The sequence below is a fragment of the Clinocottus analis genome, unplaced genomic scaffold, assembly GCF_023055335.1.
Source record: "Clinocottus analis isolate CAN_PGR_092001 unplaced genomic scaffold, fCliAna1.0.p SCAF_19, whole genome shotgun sequence".
In the NCBI taxonomy this organism is placed as follows: domain Eukaryota; kingdom Metazoa; phylum Chordata; class Actinopteri; order Perciformes; family Cottidae; genus Clinocottus; species Clinocottus analis.
In genome coordinates, this window is record NW_027175920.1 from 8,997,819 (window position 1) to 9,013,339 (window position 15,521).

Below are 15,521 nucleotides of genomic sequence, written 5' to 3' on the forward strand. Positions count from 1 at the left end.
AATAAAATGTGTGTGATAAAAACACACTCAAGCATAGCTTCGTTGAAATTAAATCTGTACAAAACAATGTTAAAGTCAATGGATTTTGCCATTTATCTCACCTGTTGTGAGAATTGATATGGTGATATGATACCCCTGAACTAATAGGCGCGCGTGTGTGTGTGTGTGTGTGTGTGTGTGTGTGTGTGTGTGTGTGTGTGTGTGTGTGTGTGTGTGGGAATGTAAGTTGGGGGTTGGGGTTTGCTCAACGATGGAGCCGGGGAGACACCAAATTTTGGCGGTCCCCTCGAGGGTTTCCCCCCGACAATGGCTACCTCATTTGCAACAGATGTATACGTTTTTAAAAGACAGGTTTCATTTATGAGCCGGAGGACGCTGAAGTGCAGGTGCAGAGAGAGCAAAGGGGAGGGCAGATCGTCTGTGTGACGGTATTTAAAAAGAATAAAAAAGATCAATCGGCGCTCAGGGATGAGCTGCAGGTCAGCGAGGAGTCTGAATGGAGACGCTGAAAGATGGTGGGAGATAAATGACATTCTGGATTCAGATTTGCACAATTATGGCCCCTTTTCAAGGATTTTAATCGTCATCTGGAGGTTGAAATGTGATCGTTGTTCACTCAATCACTTCTAACTTTGGCATCAATCCTTTTATTTTACCCTCACACTGTCTCATTCTTACTTTTTATGCGTTGTTGCATTGCATCCATATCATTTAATTACTTTTAAGCAATAGGTAATATAAGCAAACTCAATAATTCCAAGAAGTTTGAAAGGTTATGTAAAAGTATAACGCTTTGGTCTCAAACCATTATTTTCAGTGGTTTCTAAAGGTTAACCTCAGCTCCATCTTCTGTTACAAACCTCAGTATCAAGCTTTGAAACCATAACACATTATTAACTTTATCACGTGAAACTTTATACGTTGAGGCGACGTCAAGTGTAACGGTGACCACCAGCCAGATTTCAAACTTCCACAGGAACAGCTGAGGTTAAGCAACTGTTAAGCTCTGTGTTATTTCTACGGTATGATGTGAAATGTGATAGGTAAAATCGTATCAGTCTCATTATTCTGAGGGAGGCGGAGGGTTAGAGGATGAACAGGGGCTTTATTGTGCATGGGGAGATAGCCGAGGGGGTCATAGTATTGGCATGCGTCTATTGTCCGAGAAGGCCATTGAATAGGGGGGGTTTAAAGTTTAAAGTCTCTATGTGTGTCTGTGTATGTGCGTCTATGTGTGTAGGCAGGCTAATTGTATTCTGCACAGCCGAGGATGACCTAGCCTGGCCAAAATTAATTCACAGAGCAGGATGGAGTGCAGAAGAGGAGGAGGAGGAGGAGGAGGACGAGGAGGAGGAGGGGGAGGAGGAGGAGGAGGAGGAGGAGGGGGAGGAGGAGGAGGAGGAGGAGGAGGGGGAGGAGGAGATTGAGTGCAGTCAGGCAGCTAAAGAATAAAAAACTGACCATGTGTAGCGTTTTACAAGTGTGAGTTTCTGAAGTGTATCTTCTAAAATTTTAGGGTTTTTGTGTGAAACAAGTGAGAGTTAATAAGATAGTTTTAAAGAGAAGTTTTTGGTCGATAAGCTTTTTCATGTGTTAGATGAGAAGATAATTAAATGTGTTCTATATGTTTTGTTTAGTTTAGTGAGATATGACAGGTGAGACTGAACAACTAGAACTCAACACATTGACATATTTAACGGGGCAGCAGTTTCATATTTGTTCTTCAATAATTGATATGAAGCTAGCGCCAGCAGCTGGTTAGCTTAGCGTAGAGTTGTAAAGATGTTGAACCTTTTCTCTGAAATCGGGGAGAACCGTGTACTTCTTAAATGTCTAAGTATAAAGTAATTTTCTCAGCTATAAAACACATTTTCATCTCAGTTGCAAGGGATGATGTTGCAGTGGAACCTGTTAGAATCAGAATGACTTTAAAAACCATCTGATATTGCTATAAAAACTGTATAAATTACTCATAACCAGTAACATTACATTACATTTAGCTGACGCTTTTATCCAAAGCAACGTACATGTTTGTCTATACACTGTAGACACAGCAACGGGGAGCAATTCAGGGTTAAGTGTCTTAACGACCAGCGAAGCCTCGGATTGAAATAAACATATAGACTGATATTTACACATCTGAACAAAATCTCACATTATACTCTTTTATTATAACACCAACATTATTCAAATAGCCTTAGTCGTTGCAGAGATACTTTTTTTTAGTTTGGGTATGCAATTTTCGAGCAGAAGCCCAAAAATAGGTTGTTTTTTGAAAGGTTTTAAGTCACCATGTTTGACAGGAAACCACCCTGTTTTCTGTGTGACTGATGTTGACGCCTGGCAGATGTGGACGTTTAGTACGCATTCAAATTATATTAAAAAAAAAAAGCTCTTTGAATCAAAAGCTTTACGCTCCACAGGCTCAAAAGTATGAAAAAGCCTATATATATCGGAATGTGTCTTGACCGCCAAAATTATGCATCTGTCTTGACCGCCAAAATATATCCCCTTTGTATTCCCTCCCATTGTACCCAAATAAGGCTATTCAGATGTGGATGTGGTCAAAAGACAACATCTGTCTTTCCTGTGGACATATGTAAAACACTATACCTATTGTCAATTTTGGAGGGATCCTGCTCAAGTTTCCCTCCAAATTGATTCAGCCAATTAGAAGTGGTGTCGGGGGTGGGAACGTAAAAACAAGACAGACAGCGGTGAACCTCTGCCTGACCCCCAGCTGCGCTCCAACAACACTGCCTCTCACACTCGCCAGGCCGGAGGCATCGCTATAGCACCACTGGGCTGCTGATAACAATAGTCTAATCTGGATTTTAAAGAGTGGGACTGGGAGATGCTCTGTTAATTGCAGCTAATGAGAGTCATAAATGTGAAGTGAAAGGGTCTGGAGATGTTGTCCTCCAAAGGCGGACGACTGAAGTGGGTTTCCCTCCAAAAACAGGACAGGCCATACCATTCACAAACCTGATTTTGCAAGTAAATGGCAGGCAATCATGACAAGCTCACCCACACACATCCATGCTCTAATGAGGGGATGCAGCATCTTTAAGGGACAGAGACACATGCCCGCCTCATTCAAAGGTTGCGGTGCTGAGGGCAGATGCTTTTGTAGTCTAAATTTACCCTCAAACCTCACGTACCGAAGGAAACTTCCTGTGCATTCTGAGGCGACTGCGACGTGTTTTCATTTGCCGTTTTTCTCATCCCGGCCGGCTGCCCGTGATAAAGCCCCGACTGTCAAATCCTCTTGAGTTAGCACTGGAAACTTTGTGTGAAGAACCACTTAAAAAGAGTCTGGCCTGTTTACCCTCCAGCTAAATTATTCCCTTGTGTGCTTTTGAGCAGTGAGGAATGTGAGAACGCAACGGACATCAAGGTTGGCTGCAGTATTGACACTGTCCCTGTGTGAAGTCACTTCAATGACACTATCAGTGTGTGCTTACACTAACGGACTGGATCGAACCTCTTTGTAAAGATAAGGGTACAATCATTGTTAGGCACGGATCATCTTTTTTTTTCTCCAAACAACAGCACTTTGGGAGGAAAACTATTTAGAAAACTGTGAACGTCATGACCCTAACGTTAGATTATTCAAATCTAAATGTAAGAAAATAGTTTGACACAAGTGAACGAAAGAGAGAGAGAAAAGCTTGATGGGAAGATAAATGTATGCAGAAGTACCTGAACAAGTTAGCAGAGGTATTACAGTATTGAACTGAAGCTGCGGTCTTAATCAACACAATTTGCATTGCTAAACAATTTCACTGTTGAATCAGACTTCCGTTTAGGGGCATGCAAACCGGGGGAGAAATAATAGATTTCCTTGTCAGTATTGGTAATTCTGTTTTGTTTAATGTAAAAATATCTATTCAGCACTAAGTTTGAAGTGTTGAAAAGTACAAAGGTCTAAAAAACAAAAAGGTGGCGCTAAAAAACTAATTCCAAGAGTGTTAGAACTTCATTACTTTGGGCTCAATAGATGGAAAGGTCCAATAGACACCTGCAGCCTTTTTACTCAGTTTGCTAATGATAAGCCCCCAGGTCACCCAGCTGTGACCTCTGACCCCGGACACTATAATTAGGTTATATTTGGAGCTACTGAATGCAAAAAGTGGATCGCTACCGTGTGTTGTGCTATAAATAAAATAAACATCTTCAAAGTACTTTTAAAAGATGATTTAGAGACCCAACCCCAGATGATGAACGAGATTAAACAAGTACAAGAAACGAATACAAGAACATTTGTGTAGGAGAGAGAGTTGTGAGTCTCTTGTGAATATTAGAGAATTGAGACAGGGAAGCGAAGTGATCTATTACATGTTTATAAAAGCATTAGAGAGCATTCTCAGGGTGTCTCCAGCTGCGTTTGCTATCAACCCTCTCTGACACTGTTTATCTGGTATAGGGCCCTCTTGAATTCAGTTTCCCACTGGACTTTACACTAACACACACACACACACACACACACACACACACACACAAAGAGAGAGAGAGTCAAACACGGTCACATAAACCGAGATGAGAGGCACAAAGAGAAATGTACTGTCATACAAACAAACACACACACAATCAGGATCCTGAGAAAGTGCAATGAGAGAGCAGGTGTCAGTTTTCACACGAGGCTCTCATGGGGGCTCGCAGCGTAAATATCAGCACAAGTTTTTCCGAGCTCCTCCTCGCATCGGTTCCTCTCACGGCCTCTGGTCGCCATTCGACTCTGACGACCGCAGACCAGGAGTCCCTCACCTGCATGGAGAGGTGGGAAAACGTCAACTCCACCGATCCCACCGACTCATCACAATACGACACAATCAGAAGTCCATTGATGAAAACAGCCTCGTTCCTACAATGAAACACGTCACTATTTAATCTCACTAACAGCTAAAGTAGAACTTGGATTTGCTGTACAAAATATGCACATTTTATCCTTTTACAAAAGCATGCCAGGTTACAGCTTCTCTTTGAAAATAAATAAAGTGAAAACCGATTAACAGGCGTCACAGGGACAAAATCTGCATACTTTTTACTACATGTTACGCACAGAAAGAATCCAAGTATGTACTTTTCAGCTTGATAACTAAATACACTCATCCAGCTAGTGTATGTTTGAATATGTGACTCCGGCAGGATATTCAGGATAATACGGTTCTCCTCATTTACCTCAACAACAATCTAAAATAAAACCGCATACGTAACCCTGATTCCTCACTTCTACATCCTTTCCCATGACAAACCTATAGCCATGACAAAACACAAGACGCAGCACAATCCTGTGGCGGGAAGGGCACATGTTCCGGCTCTCTGAACGTAGGCTGATTGTCAGAGTATCCTGACACGGTCTTAGATCTCATTACCAGCAGATATATGACTCTGTGCAGGAAAACAAACAGCGGCGATGTCAGTTCAACCGGATTAGCACCGAGGTGCCATGGGAAGCTGCTGAAAAGTCTGGGAACGGGGACATCTCAACTTCTCAACTCGGATCAGGTCGTCGTATTGGTGTTTCAGCGCGGGCACAGCATGCGGCCGCTGCTCCACACTTTCAGAATAGTAGACCCTCCTCTCTGCACATGTTATATAAAGATGGGTTGTCTCTTATGACAATAGACTAATACTGTGTGAGGCTTTGATCCTGCTCGAGGGTTTGGGTTCTATGTCAGCAATGTTGAACTTTTGTTACGGAGACAAAAGTGTGAAATTCAAAACAGGCAATCCGGTAAAAAAATTGAAGAAGTGTTCCTTAAGGTTTCTTATGCAACCTAATGTACATTTCTGACTCCTAACTGAAACATATGATGAATCCTCTTCACACACAAAAAAGCACATTCAATATGTCCATATTGCTCTTACACACACATACACACACATTATCCCGTATGTAGAAGACGTAGCGTGTTTTAAAAGAGCCTCTAAGTCTGAGACAGCGAGACTAAAGTTACACACCATGTCATGGCCCAGTAAATGCCAGTGACACCACCATGTCACCAAATCCTCCCCGTGCTTGCAGGCACACACAGATGAGAGGAATACTGTATTCCAGGTAAATAGACACAGCAGTAACAGGTGCATGCAAACCCTCGTATGCGTACAGCACCACTGTTTGAAGACGCCCTCATTTGCAGGCCGGTGAGAACACGATGGACACACAGAGAGAGAAAACTCTGCGAGAATCCGGTTCAGTGGTTCTAGCATGAGGACGAGCAGAAAGTGATTCATTAGGGTGAAAGATGGCTTTGTTCTGGACCCAGACTGGAAGCAACCAGGTCTGATGGTTCACACACACTCAGATGGCCTTGAGTTAGAGACTCTTCCAGAGCCAGCGAGCTGTTTCTAATCTAACTCCCTGCAAGAGGAAGTGCATTACTTTGAGATAAAAATCTAGCATGCATTACTTTCCTCTGTGTATGCACTAATGTTGTTTTACATACTTCTTTTCTAATTCTCCATCCCATACACCATGACATATGTGGTGAGGAAAACTCTCAGTAACGAGGAGCTAAATCCCACATTGTCATAAAACAAAACCGTTGATAACCACATCAAGTGAGTTTAATGGTATGTTTGAACTGTAAGATCCTTATGTGCCCTTCAGAGAGTTATTCACACACGCCACATGAAAGCGTTAAATATAATCCCGGCGGCATGAGACTGCGGCTCAGGTCATACCAGGGTCACAAAGCGTGTGAGTGCTATTGTTTTAATGGACACGTGCAGGAATGCATGCACACTGATGTGTTTGACAAAGTGTGTAAAACTGACTGTCCGCGTCTGAATACTGTGCACACGTGGATGTGAAGACATTTGTGATGTCCATAACTAAGTTTAGGCACTAATGTATTCATTTTTCTCTTTAACTGGCTCGCCCCCTGTCGCTCTGCACTTTAAACTCTGCTGCTTTGAAACGCTCTGCAGAAAACAAAGCTCCGTCCTGCTGCAGACAATAAAGCAGCTGGATTTCTGCACATGTGCCATTGTGTCGGTCTAAAGGCTTGTCATAACTCCATCAGAGGGGCCTAGACTTTCATCACGCACACACACACACACACGCACACACACGCACACATGCAATAACACACACACGTACATGGAAAGTCACTGGCTCGGGGAGATGGATGGCAGTGCTAACACAAAAGAATATTTGATTTGGTTATAAATACCGCAACATGAAAGAAAAGCCCAGCGGGGTAAAAGGCAGAGGGCACGACAACCAGCGGAGGCAAAATCTTCATCATCATCACCATCATATATGGTGAGTCTGAAAATCAGGTTAGCGCTTCTGAGCTGTGACCGGGGCTTTCTGTCGCCTCGTTTTCATTGGAGTTCGTCTCGCGAGGGTAACATAGTTCAAATCAATCTTTGAAATGTCTTTGAAATGGCCAGCGTTGTTGGAAAATAAGATGTTGCAGAATGAAGCACATGAAGAACGCTACTGATCAAATCCATGAAAAGCTTTGTTATGAACAATTTCTTATTCATTATGAGGATTACAACAAGGCTTTTCTTTGTGTTTATTTACGTCTAATGACCATGACTTGACATGGACGCATGAAAACTACCATTTCTACGCATCATAAAGTATTTTATGATGTACTCCAAGTCTCCAGAAATGTGTTGAGCTCATTGTAGTTTCACTTTGATGTGTGAGCTTCACAGGAATGAGAGAGATGAAATGACACGAATCTGCTGAGGAAGGGAAAGGTTCTCCGTGTTCCCTTCAAACATGAGTTTAATCCGTGTGTGTGATGTTTTGACATCACAACTAGTTTGCATGCCAATCGTGGTCCAATAGGCAACTTAAAGCAACGCAAAGCCTCAGTGAACGTGTAGTAAACATGGACCTAACAGCAACGTAGGAGACATCTTGTGTCCAGTAGTTAAAGTTTTGAAACTATATTTTGAATTTAGTTACCTAAACTTGTTTTCTTTGGCAGAATATATATATATATATATATATATATATATATATATATATATATATATATATATATATATATATATATATATATATATATCAGGCCCAAATGTTCAACACAAAGTAATTTTCTTAAAACATATCTGTAGGTTGATCTTTAAATAAAATTATGCTAAAAATAATTGTCCACGTTGATAATATCTATAAAGCACTTTTCAAGTTACAAAACGCTTCACAAATCCAAAAAATCGTAAAAATGGTAAATGGCATAATGAAACAGATTAAACCAATTCCAGTATTGTAAATATATATAGATTTTTTAATTAAAAAAATGAAAAGTTTTCGTTTAATTCACTCGGCCTATTAGGTAATTAGTATTTTTTATGCAGACGTGCCAAACACAATAGTGAATTGAAACTTGGCTGCATGTTACTTATTCTGCAGGGCAGACGCCCCCCCACACTCCCCCCTCTCTCTCCCCTCCCCCCTCCCCCGCCCCTGTGTGAGTGGTTTAAAGTTTCACTGCTCGGACTCTGATTGGTCCGCGAAGTTTTTCCGAGGCTGAATAACTCCGCAGCCCTGCGTCGCCCTGACGCTCAGCATCCCGGAGAGTTGAGAGGAGAGAGTAGAAAGTTTAGCAGTAGTCTCTTATCTCACGTTTCAGGATAAGAGGATACTAGACTATGGAGGTCATCAGAGGCAGAGGCAGGTTTGTTTTATAGAGGGATTTTATTTGCGTTGGAACGTGTTCGCTCTTTCTTCCTTTTTCTCTTTTTCACTTTGCATCCTTCACTGTTGAAAATGCCTGGTTCCGGGGTTTGGATTAACGCAATTTGGATTTTACTTTTCGCCATTTTTGACGCGTCTTGTTCAAGCTATTCTGAAGACCAGTGCAGCTGGAGAGGCAGGCAAGTACTTTCACATTTTAATGTGTGCCTTATCTGCCTTCGGTCGAATAAGAAAAGATGTGATCCAGAAACGCCGCACAGAGATGCTACAGGTGTGTCGCCTGTAAAGGACAACGTCTGCTCCAAAGCAACATGTTGAGACTTGCAGTGAAAATGTTTCCAATGCTCCGCTGCGATCGCGCCTCCGGGCTGTCTGCAGTGGGCATGGGGGGTCCAGACAGACAGGAGACTGACGGATTAATGCTGAGACTTGGAGGGAGAGAAAGCATGTGATGCTTGCATTTGTTAAAGTAGTAGAACTGAGGATATATTGCGAAAATACCTGCAGAGGACTTTCAGTTTTTATAAAGTTTGGCCCTTTAAGATGCCAAGACTGGCCTCTGGTACCACATGGTGACAGTAGGTGGTGCCTTCTCTTGAGTCGTAGCCTCTGTCTTAGTTCTACTTCCTTCTTATCCTCTTTTCATGTCCTCTTCTGTTTCTAAGTGTTTGTTAGAAACATGTTTGGTTTAAGTTGCCTGTTTGCATGGCTCACGTGCAAACCAGCTCAGTCCATCCTGCAGTGAGTTGTGCAGGAATGCGTCCACCGGTGATGCTGACGTTCGGGACTCTTCCCTGTGAAAATAATATGTGAACCTTCGTATAACCTTGTCTTCTTCCTCCTTACAGTGGTTTATCGCAGCAGCAGGGCAGCGTGGAGCAGATCTCCCTCCACTGCTCTGAGGGCACACTGGACTGGTTGTATCCCAAAGGGGCCCTGCGCCTCACCCTGTCACCCCGTCTGCCCTCCGTGGCGGTGGGGCCCGGCGGCAGCAGCTCGGGCCTCATCACGGCCTGCGTCAAGCCTTCCGAGCAGTTCCACGGAGCCCAGCTCTACCTGGAGCGCGACGGGGTCCTGGAGCTCCTGGTCGGGGACCGCCTGGAGTCCTCTCCCCCGCCGAGGGTGCGCTGCTTCAGCCGGCTGCCCGGGGAAAGGGTGGCTCTCTTCCTGCAAGCCACGCCTCACCAGGACATCAGCAGGAGGATCGCCTCCTTTCGGTATGAGCTGAGAGGGGACTGGACCGCTCGCCTGTCACTGGACACCAACCCCATCAGCAGCGAAGGTGAGTCAGCGAGGCGTGAGTCGGCCATGTTGGTTTGAGCGCGGCTACTCGAGGTCAGATGAGGAGCCGCTATTAAATGTGGCTTTAATGTGGCTTTAATGTGGCTTTAATGTGGCTTTAATGTGTCGTTCCGAGTTCATGAATTAGGGAGCAGAGGGAGCGCCGAAGAACTTTTGGAGTCGCTTCTTGCAACAGAAACTTAATTCCCAGCGTCAGAAACAAAACCCACCAAAGTGTGGTGAAAGTTATTTTCCTTCCTTCCTGAAAGGTTTTGGGGGATGCACGGTTTCAACCCACCAGTTATGATATTCCACTCCATGAAACCCTCCCTGCGGATGATTCATAAAGCATTGCGGGGCTCTGCGGGCTGCAGAGTGCAGAGAGGGAGGAAGTGGCCAAACTTTCCCCAGAGGCGTGCTGGTTTGGAGTAGGAGAAGGGGAGCCGTGGAGTGGGGAGGAGGGGGACAAAAGCACAGTATGTGGGGCTTTCTCCAGAGTCCAGAGCCCTTTGAATGGGTGCCGCATGAGTATTCTGGGATTACTGCCGTCGCCTAGGCGACAGGGAGGCCTCTGCCCAGCTGAGATGCTCCTCTCTTTTGTTGAGCTGCCTCTCTGTAGCGAGACTTGTCTGTAGGAGTATACTCCCCCCTAGACATCTCGCTGCCTCCCACACACACACACACACACACGCACACACACACACACACTCTGATTAGGCGAGGGGGGTTTGCTGTGGACTAGAGAGGAAGGAATCTCATTTATCAAGTGGTTTTCACTAAGGAGGAGAATGTGCGGGGTGGGCAAGGGGCCTCCAAAGAACCACAAGGAGAACTTTAAAAAATGCCAGGACTTTTTTTTTTCTACCCACAGTTCAGTTCATGCAGACAGACAGAGTTCTGCCGGTTTGATTTTTTTTCTCCAAATCCTGTTATAACTTTGAGTAAAGTGCACTGCTTTTTTTTCCTTCAGTTTTCACTCCAAAAAATCTAAAAAAAAAAAAAAAAAAGGAGAGTATTTTGTGGAAAGTGTGAATCTGCGCCTTTAAAAAAATCTTTGAAGTCCACCCCCCCTCCTTCTCCTTGGCCCCTGTCTAGCAGGCTTTGATGAGGTGTGACTGTAGACACCCTGAAAGGATTTAGGGGGGGAAGTTTCATCTGGCCTTTAAATCGTCTGGGGTGGAAGAGCCTCGCACCTTAAAGCTCCACTGCTGCTCCTCTGCCAACTGTAAAAGTAGCAGCTGTCTGTTAAAACGCAGTGCTTCGTCTCTCCTCGGCACATTCCTGTGCATGAACTGGAAATAGAGTCTTTAATTTCCAGAATCTAAGTATAATATACTCAGATTCTGAAATCTAATTAGTATACAATATATGTATACTAATGCACATGATGTATTACTATGTGTGCTCTAGCAGTTAAGAGCGCTAAGTGAGGTCACAAGCTGACTCCCTCTTTCCTCCACTTGTTGTCTCTCCAGAGGCCTGCAGACCCTGCAACAACACTGAGATTCTGATGGCTGTTTGCACCAGTGACTTTGGTAAGTTACCTCAACCAACAAGTGGCTAACACAAAAAACAACAACAACAACAACAACAACAAAAAAAAGGAATGAAATGTCATTGTCAGTCAGAAATCCAGCCCTCTAATTCAGCCCAGATTAACCAATTAAACCAGACCCCAAAAATAGACCTGGCAGCAAAACCTTAAGACTTGAGGATTTCTTGTCAGGATCTAAAAATGTGTCCAATCGGTTCAAAGGCAGAGCACTGCGGTGCCTCCAAGTTCTCTCCTCTCAAAAGTGCAAAGGTTAGAGGTCAAACAGCAGCTCTCTGCAACCCCCAACACACACACACAAACACACACACACCCCTACTGGAGGTAGGACTAATCCTGACATCCCCCCAGCAGAAGAGCAGTGCACTAATCTGCAGGCTTCTGATTGAGCTGTAATGGCACTGAGGAGAAGTTCAGCTGGCAACAAAGTCAGAAGGATTAGTGAGCAGGCGTGGGCCTTCGTACGGCTTTTAGCATCAGTTGGTGGTCAACAAAGAATCCCCCAACTCGCTACAATAAGACTACATAACGAGCAACACCCCAAAAATACAGCGAAACACTTTCTATGTTCACAAAAACCCCTTTTTGAAGACTTTAACCTCAACGTCATGTTGTTCCACAGTTGTGCGAGGTAACATCCGATCAGTGGTAGAGGACGATACCCTCAGAGCAGCGGTGATCAAGGTCAGCGCCACCCGAGTGTTTCGTCAGAAGTACGCCCTGTTCACTGGCAACAGCCGCCTGATCAGACGGGGTGAGGTCAGGACTCTGCTGCAGTGTGGCGTCAAGCCGGGACCCGGCAGCTTTCTCTTCACTGGTCGGGTCCACTTCGGGGAGGCCTGGCTGGGCTGCGCGCCCCGCTACAAGGACTTCCAGCAGGCTTACACTATAGCCAAAGCCGCCCAGCAGATACCCTGTGAACTGCCCGTCGACTGAGTTAGAAGACCCGGCAGCAGCTCGTCTCGTACCACTCGGAGTGGAGGCCGCACTGAAAGCCAGGCCAAACTCAGCCCTGTTCCATGTTTTGGAAGAAGCCATGGTGTCCACCTGGAGGCCGACGCCGCCATGGCGCCACCAACAACTTCCCAAAGGCCTGAGGAGTGAAATGGACTTTTCCCAACACCATTTCAGTGCAATATGCGGTCACCGGGTCTGAAAGAACCTGGTGGAGTTGTGACATGAGGGACACGGTTTAAATGAAGATTATACGCATTTGGTATTGGACAGTTTTTTCACTCGGTGATGCCATTATGCAGGTTCAGAGAAAATCTATTGAAAAGCTTTCCATTCGGGAGAAATTAAGTCAAGTCATTAATTGTGGCCTGTTGAGAGTCACTGCTTTGAAACTCAGGAACATTTATTAAAAGTTCTGTCGAAAGCTTCCAGTGAGGACGCGATGAAGGCACCTGTTTGTTCAGTGAACGTCAGGTCACGGGGAAGTTATTTCCCCTGTACTGAGCTCATCCTCAGTGTTACTATTATTAAAGAGATTATTAAAAAAAAATGAACTTTTCACAAAATGAAATGTAAAAATATCTATATATTTGCACTGATAACGGAAAGGGACTGATCTGGAAAGTGTGATGCTGCAAGCACTGGAAACCAAATAAAAAGCAACTATATGTAGCATAGCGGAGCAATTATGAATTTAATATATGTACAGACATCGTGAGCGCGTACAGGAGTGACACTAAGGCTGGCTGAGAAGCTTTTGTAGCTCAAATAGTGCTGAGAGCACTTTCACATGCGAGCCAACTGAGATTTTGCTTCTGTTCGGAGACGCAGGTTTTCAGGAGGCCTGTATTACAGTACATTTGAGTAGCCTTGCAATATTTCAAAAAAAAAAACTGAACTAATTGGACCACATTTGATTATTAAAAAGAATTATCTGGAAATATGCAATAGTGGAATTGCAGCGTTGTTGCCAAAGTGGTTATAAATTGTATTGCTTCCAAGTCACTCTCTGCTGATGTTGTCTCATATTATCACACAAGATAAGCAACTGTATATAATCACTAATGTTCATAAAACTGTCAACAACAGTCATTTATAACATCATGAGTCCAGTGCTGTTACGATATATAAAAAGGGGGATATGGGTCAAGAAATCCTCTCACCAGTTGCTGCTGGATTACACTGGACGATGGCTCGCTCAAGAGAAACGCAAAGATATGCATCCAGTGTTAAAATCTGTTATCTAATGTGCACTGTATCAACAAGGGGAGGTGTTCATACCAAATCACCGTAATATGCTGAAGTATCTTATCTTGAAGTATATCTGAAATGTGTACGCTGCCATTTTTGCCATTTATTTTGTATGTACATTCATGTTAATAACAATGAGAATGTAAATATGTTGATAAGAAATTCTAGAAACCACAGTATCAAATAAGTCTGTATAAAAAAAACATTGTAATGTGGATTATATTTGTGTTTGTCTGTGTCATTAAAATATACTGTGAGAAAACACTCTTCTGTAAGCCTTTCTGATATATATTCACTTTGAACTCTTTCTTCGGGCCTTTCATGCTCCCCAGACATTATGCAGCTGGATCATTCACTTCTCGGTCCTCTAACCCTTTCACCTAACACATCAAGACAGTTTAACCTACGCCATAGTATTTGGCTCCAAAGGTTTCGAGCATGGCAAACCTTTCTCAGACATAAGTCACTTCAAGTATCCATGAATCAGATCTCTGAAAGCTCAGAACAAACGGCAAGCCTGAGAGAGCGAGAGGCCTGAAAGGCGGAGAGATTTAAGGAGTGTTCAGGACCCTGAGGGCGTTTGGACGGGGAAGGAGGTAGAACGCGGCGTTTGGAATTCTGTTGTTCTCGCTCTCCCATTTTCAGGATTCAGGAAGCAATAAATTGCCATTAAAGGGAGCGGCGTGGCAGACTCGGCTGAGCCGAGGTGCCACGCAGTCGCTCGTGTCATCCGGACCGTGTGTGTGTAGGACACAATAAAACCAAATCTCCTTTCCCCTTCACGGAAGACATGTGCCTCGAGCTTGGAACAGTGTGATTCCTAAGTCAACTTGGATTTTATCTACAGCGTCGCCGACCAACGCTGTTACACATTTTCAGCTCTCACGGACGAGGAGTTGCATGGGATAATACGAAACACCCGTATGGCTGATCTGCTCTGATAAATTCACCACCTGTTTCTCCTCCTTGCTAAATTCTGCATCGACATGCGCACACCTCAGTAAAATCTCTGAATTACTGCACACAGTTAATCCGATTAGAAAAAGAGCAGCTGGGGAATTTACATGGTGTCTAGGTTATATGGGATCAAAATTCACAAAAGTTGGACATGCCTTCCATGTCTGGTAAACTATCTCTCATAGACACCCTGACACTGGTTTGCCACCGCACCAGTAGTTCATGTGAAAGAACCTCCAACCTCTCCAACTATTTACTGCCTCAGTGCTCCTTTAAAACATCCCATAGCTGGGGGCCCCTGCAAACACACACACACACACACACACACACCTCCACCGGGCTGCAGGGCTGATAAGCCTAAACAAAGAGCACTCAAATTATACTCCACCAATACATCATGTGACATTTTGACAAAGCTCAACTTCCTGCATTGTTATAACTTCTTTGTGACCCCAGCTTGAACCCCGAAAACTGCTGTAATCATGTCACTGTGGCCCCAACGACACAGTGGCACAGTTTAGTTTTGCACTTGTTAAATAATAGTTTAAATATATGCACAGTGCACAATTCAAATACATCTTGGGAAGAGAACAATCCAAAATGTCTTCCTTTCCGTCTTACTTGTTTATTCTTACTTGCGCACCATTGATGATTGGACACACCGCTTCATTTGTGTTTATTTTTATTTGTTGGCTGCAGAAACACAATACACCTTCCTCCCCCGTCCACCCCTCTGTTCTCTTCATTCTGTCCAGAGGTGTTGTTGAGTAAAATGGACACGGCAAAGCGGGAAGCACTCAGGAAAGGGGAATCCGATGTAAAGGGAGACAGAGAGTGGCAGGGTGTGGACTTCCGTCAGCCCCT

General features: G+C 44.1%; 1 protein-coding gene across 1 annotated transcript; it reads left to right on the top strand.

The window, feature by feature from the left end:
* Positions 1-8,545: 8,545 nt before the first annotated feature.
* Positions 8,546-13,948, top strand: metrn (meteorin, glial cell differentiation regulator). The gene is made up of 4 exons (XM_068582456.1): positions 8,546-8,841; positions 9,511-9,944; positions 11,419-11,478; positions 12,118-13,948. Exons 1-4 carry the CDS (start codon positions 8,735-8,737, stop codon positions 12,429-12,431), a joined length of 915 nt encoding a protein of 304 aa, XP_068438557.1. The 5' UTR covers positions 8,546-8,734; the 3' UTR covers positions 12,432-13,948.
* Positions 13,949-15,521: the final 1,573 nt, after the last annotated feature.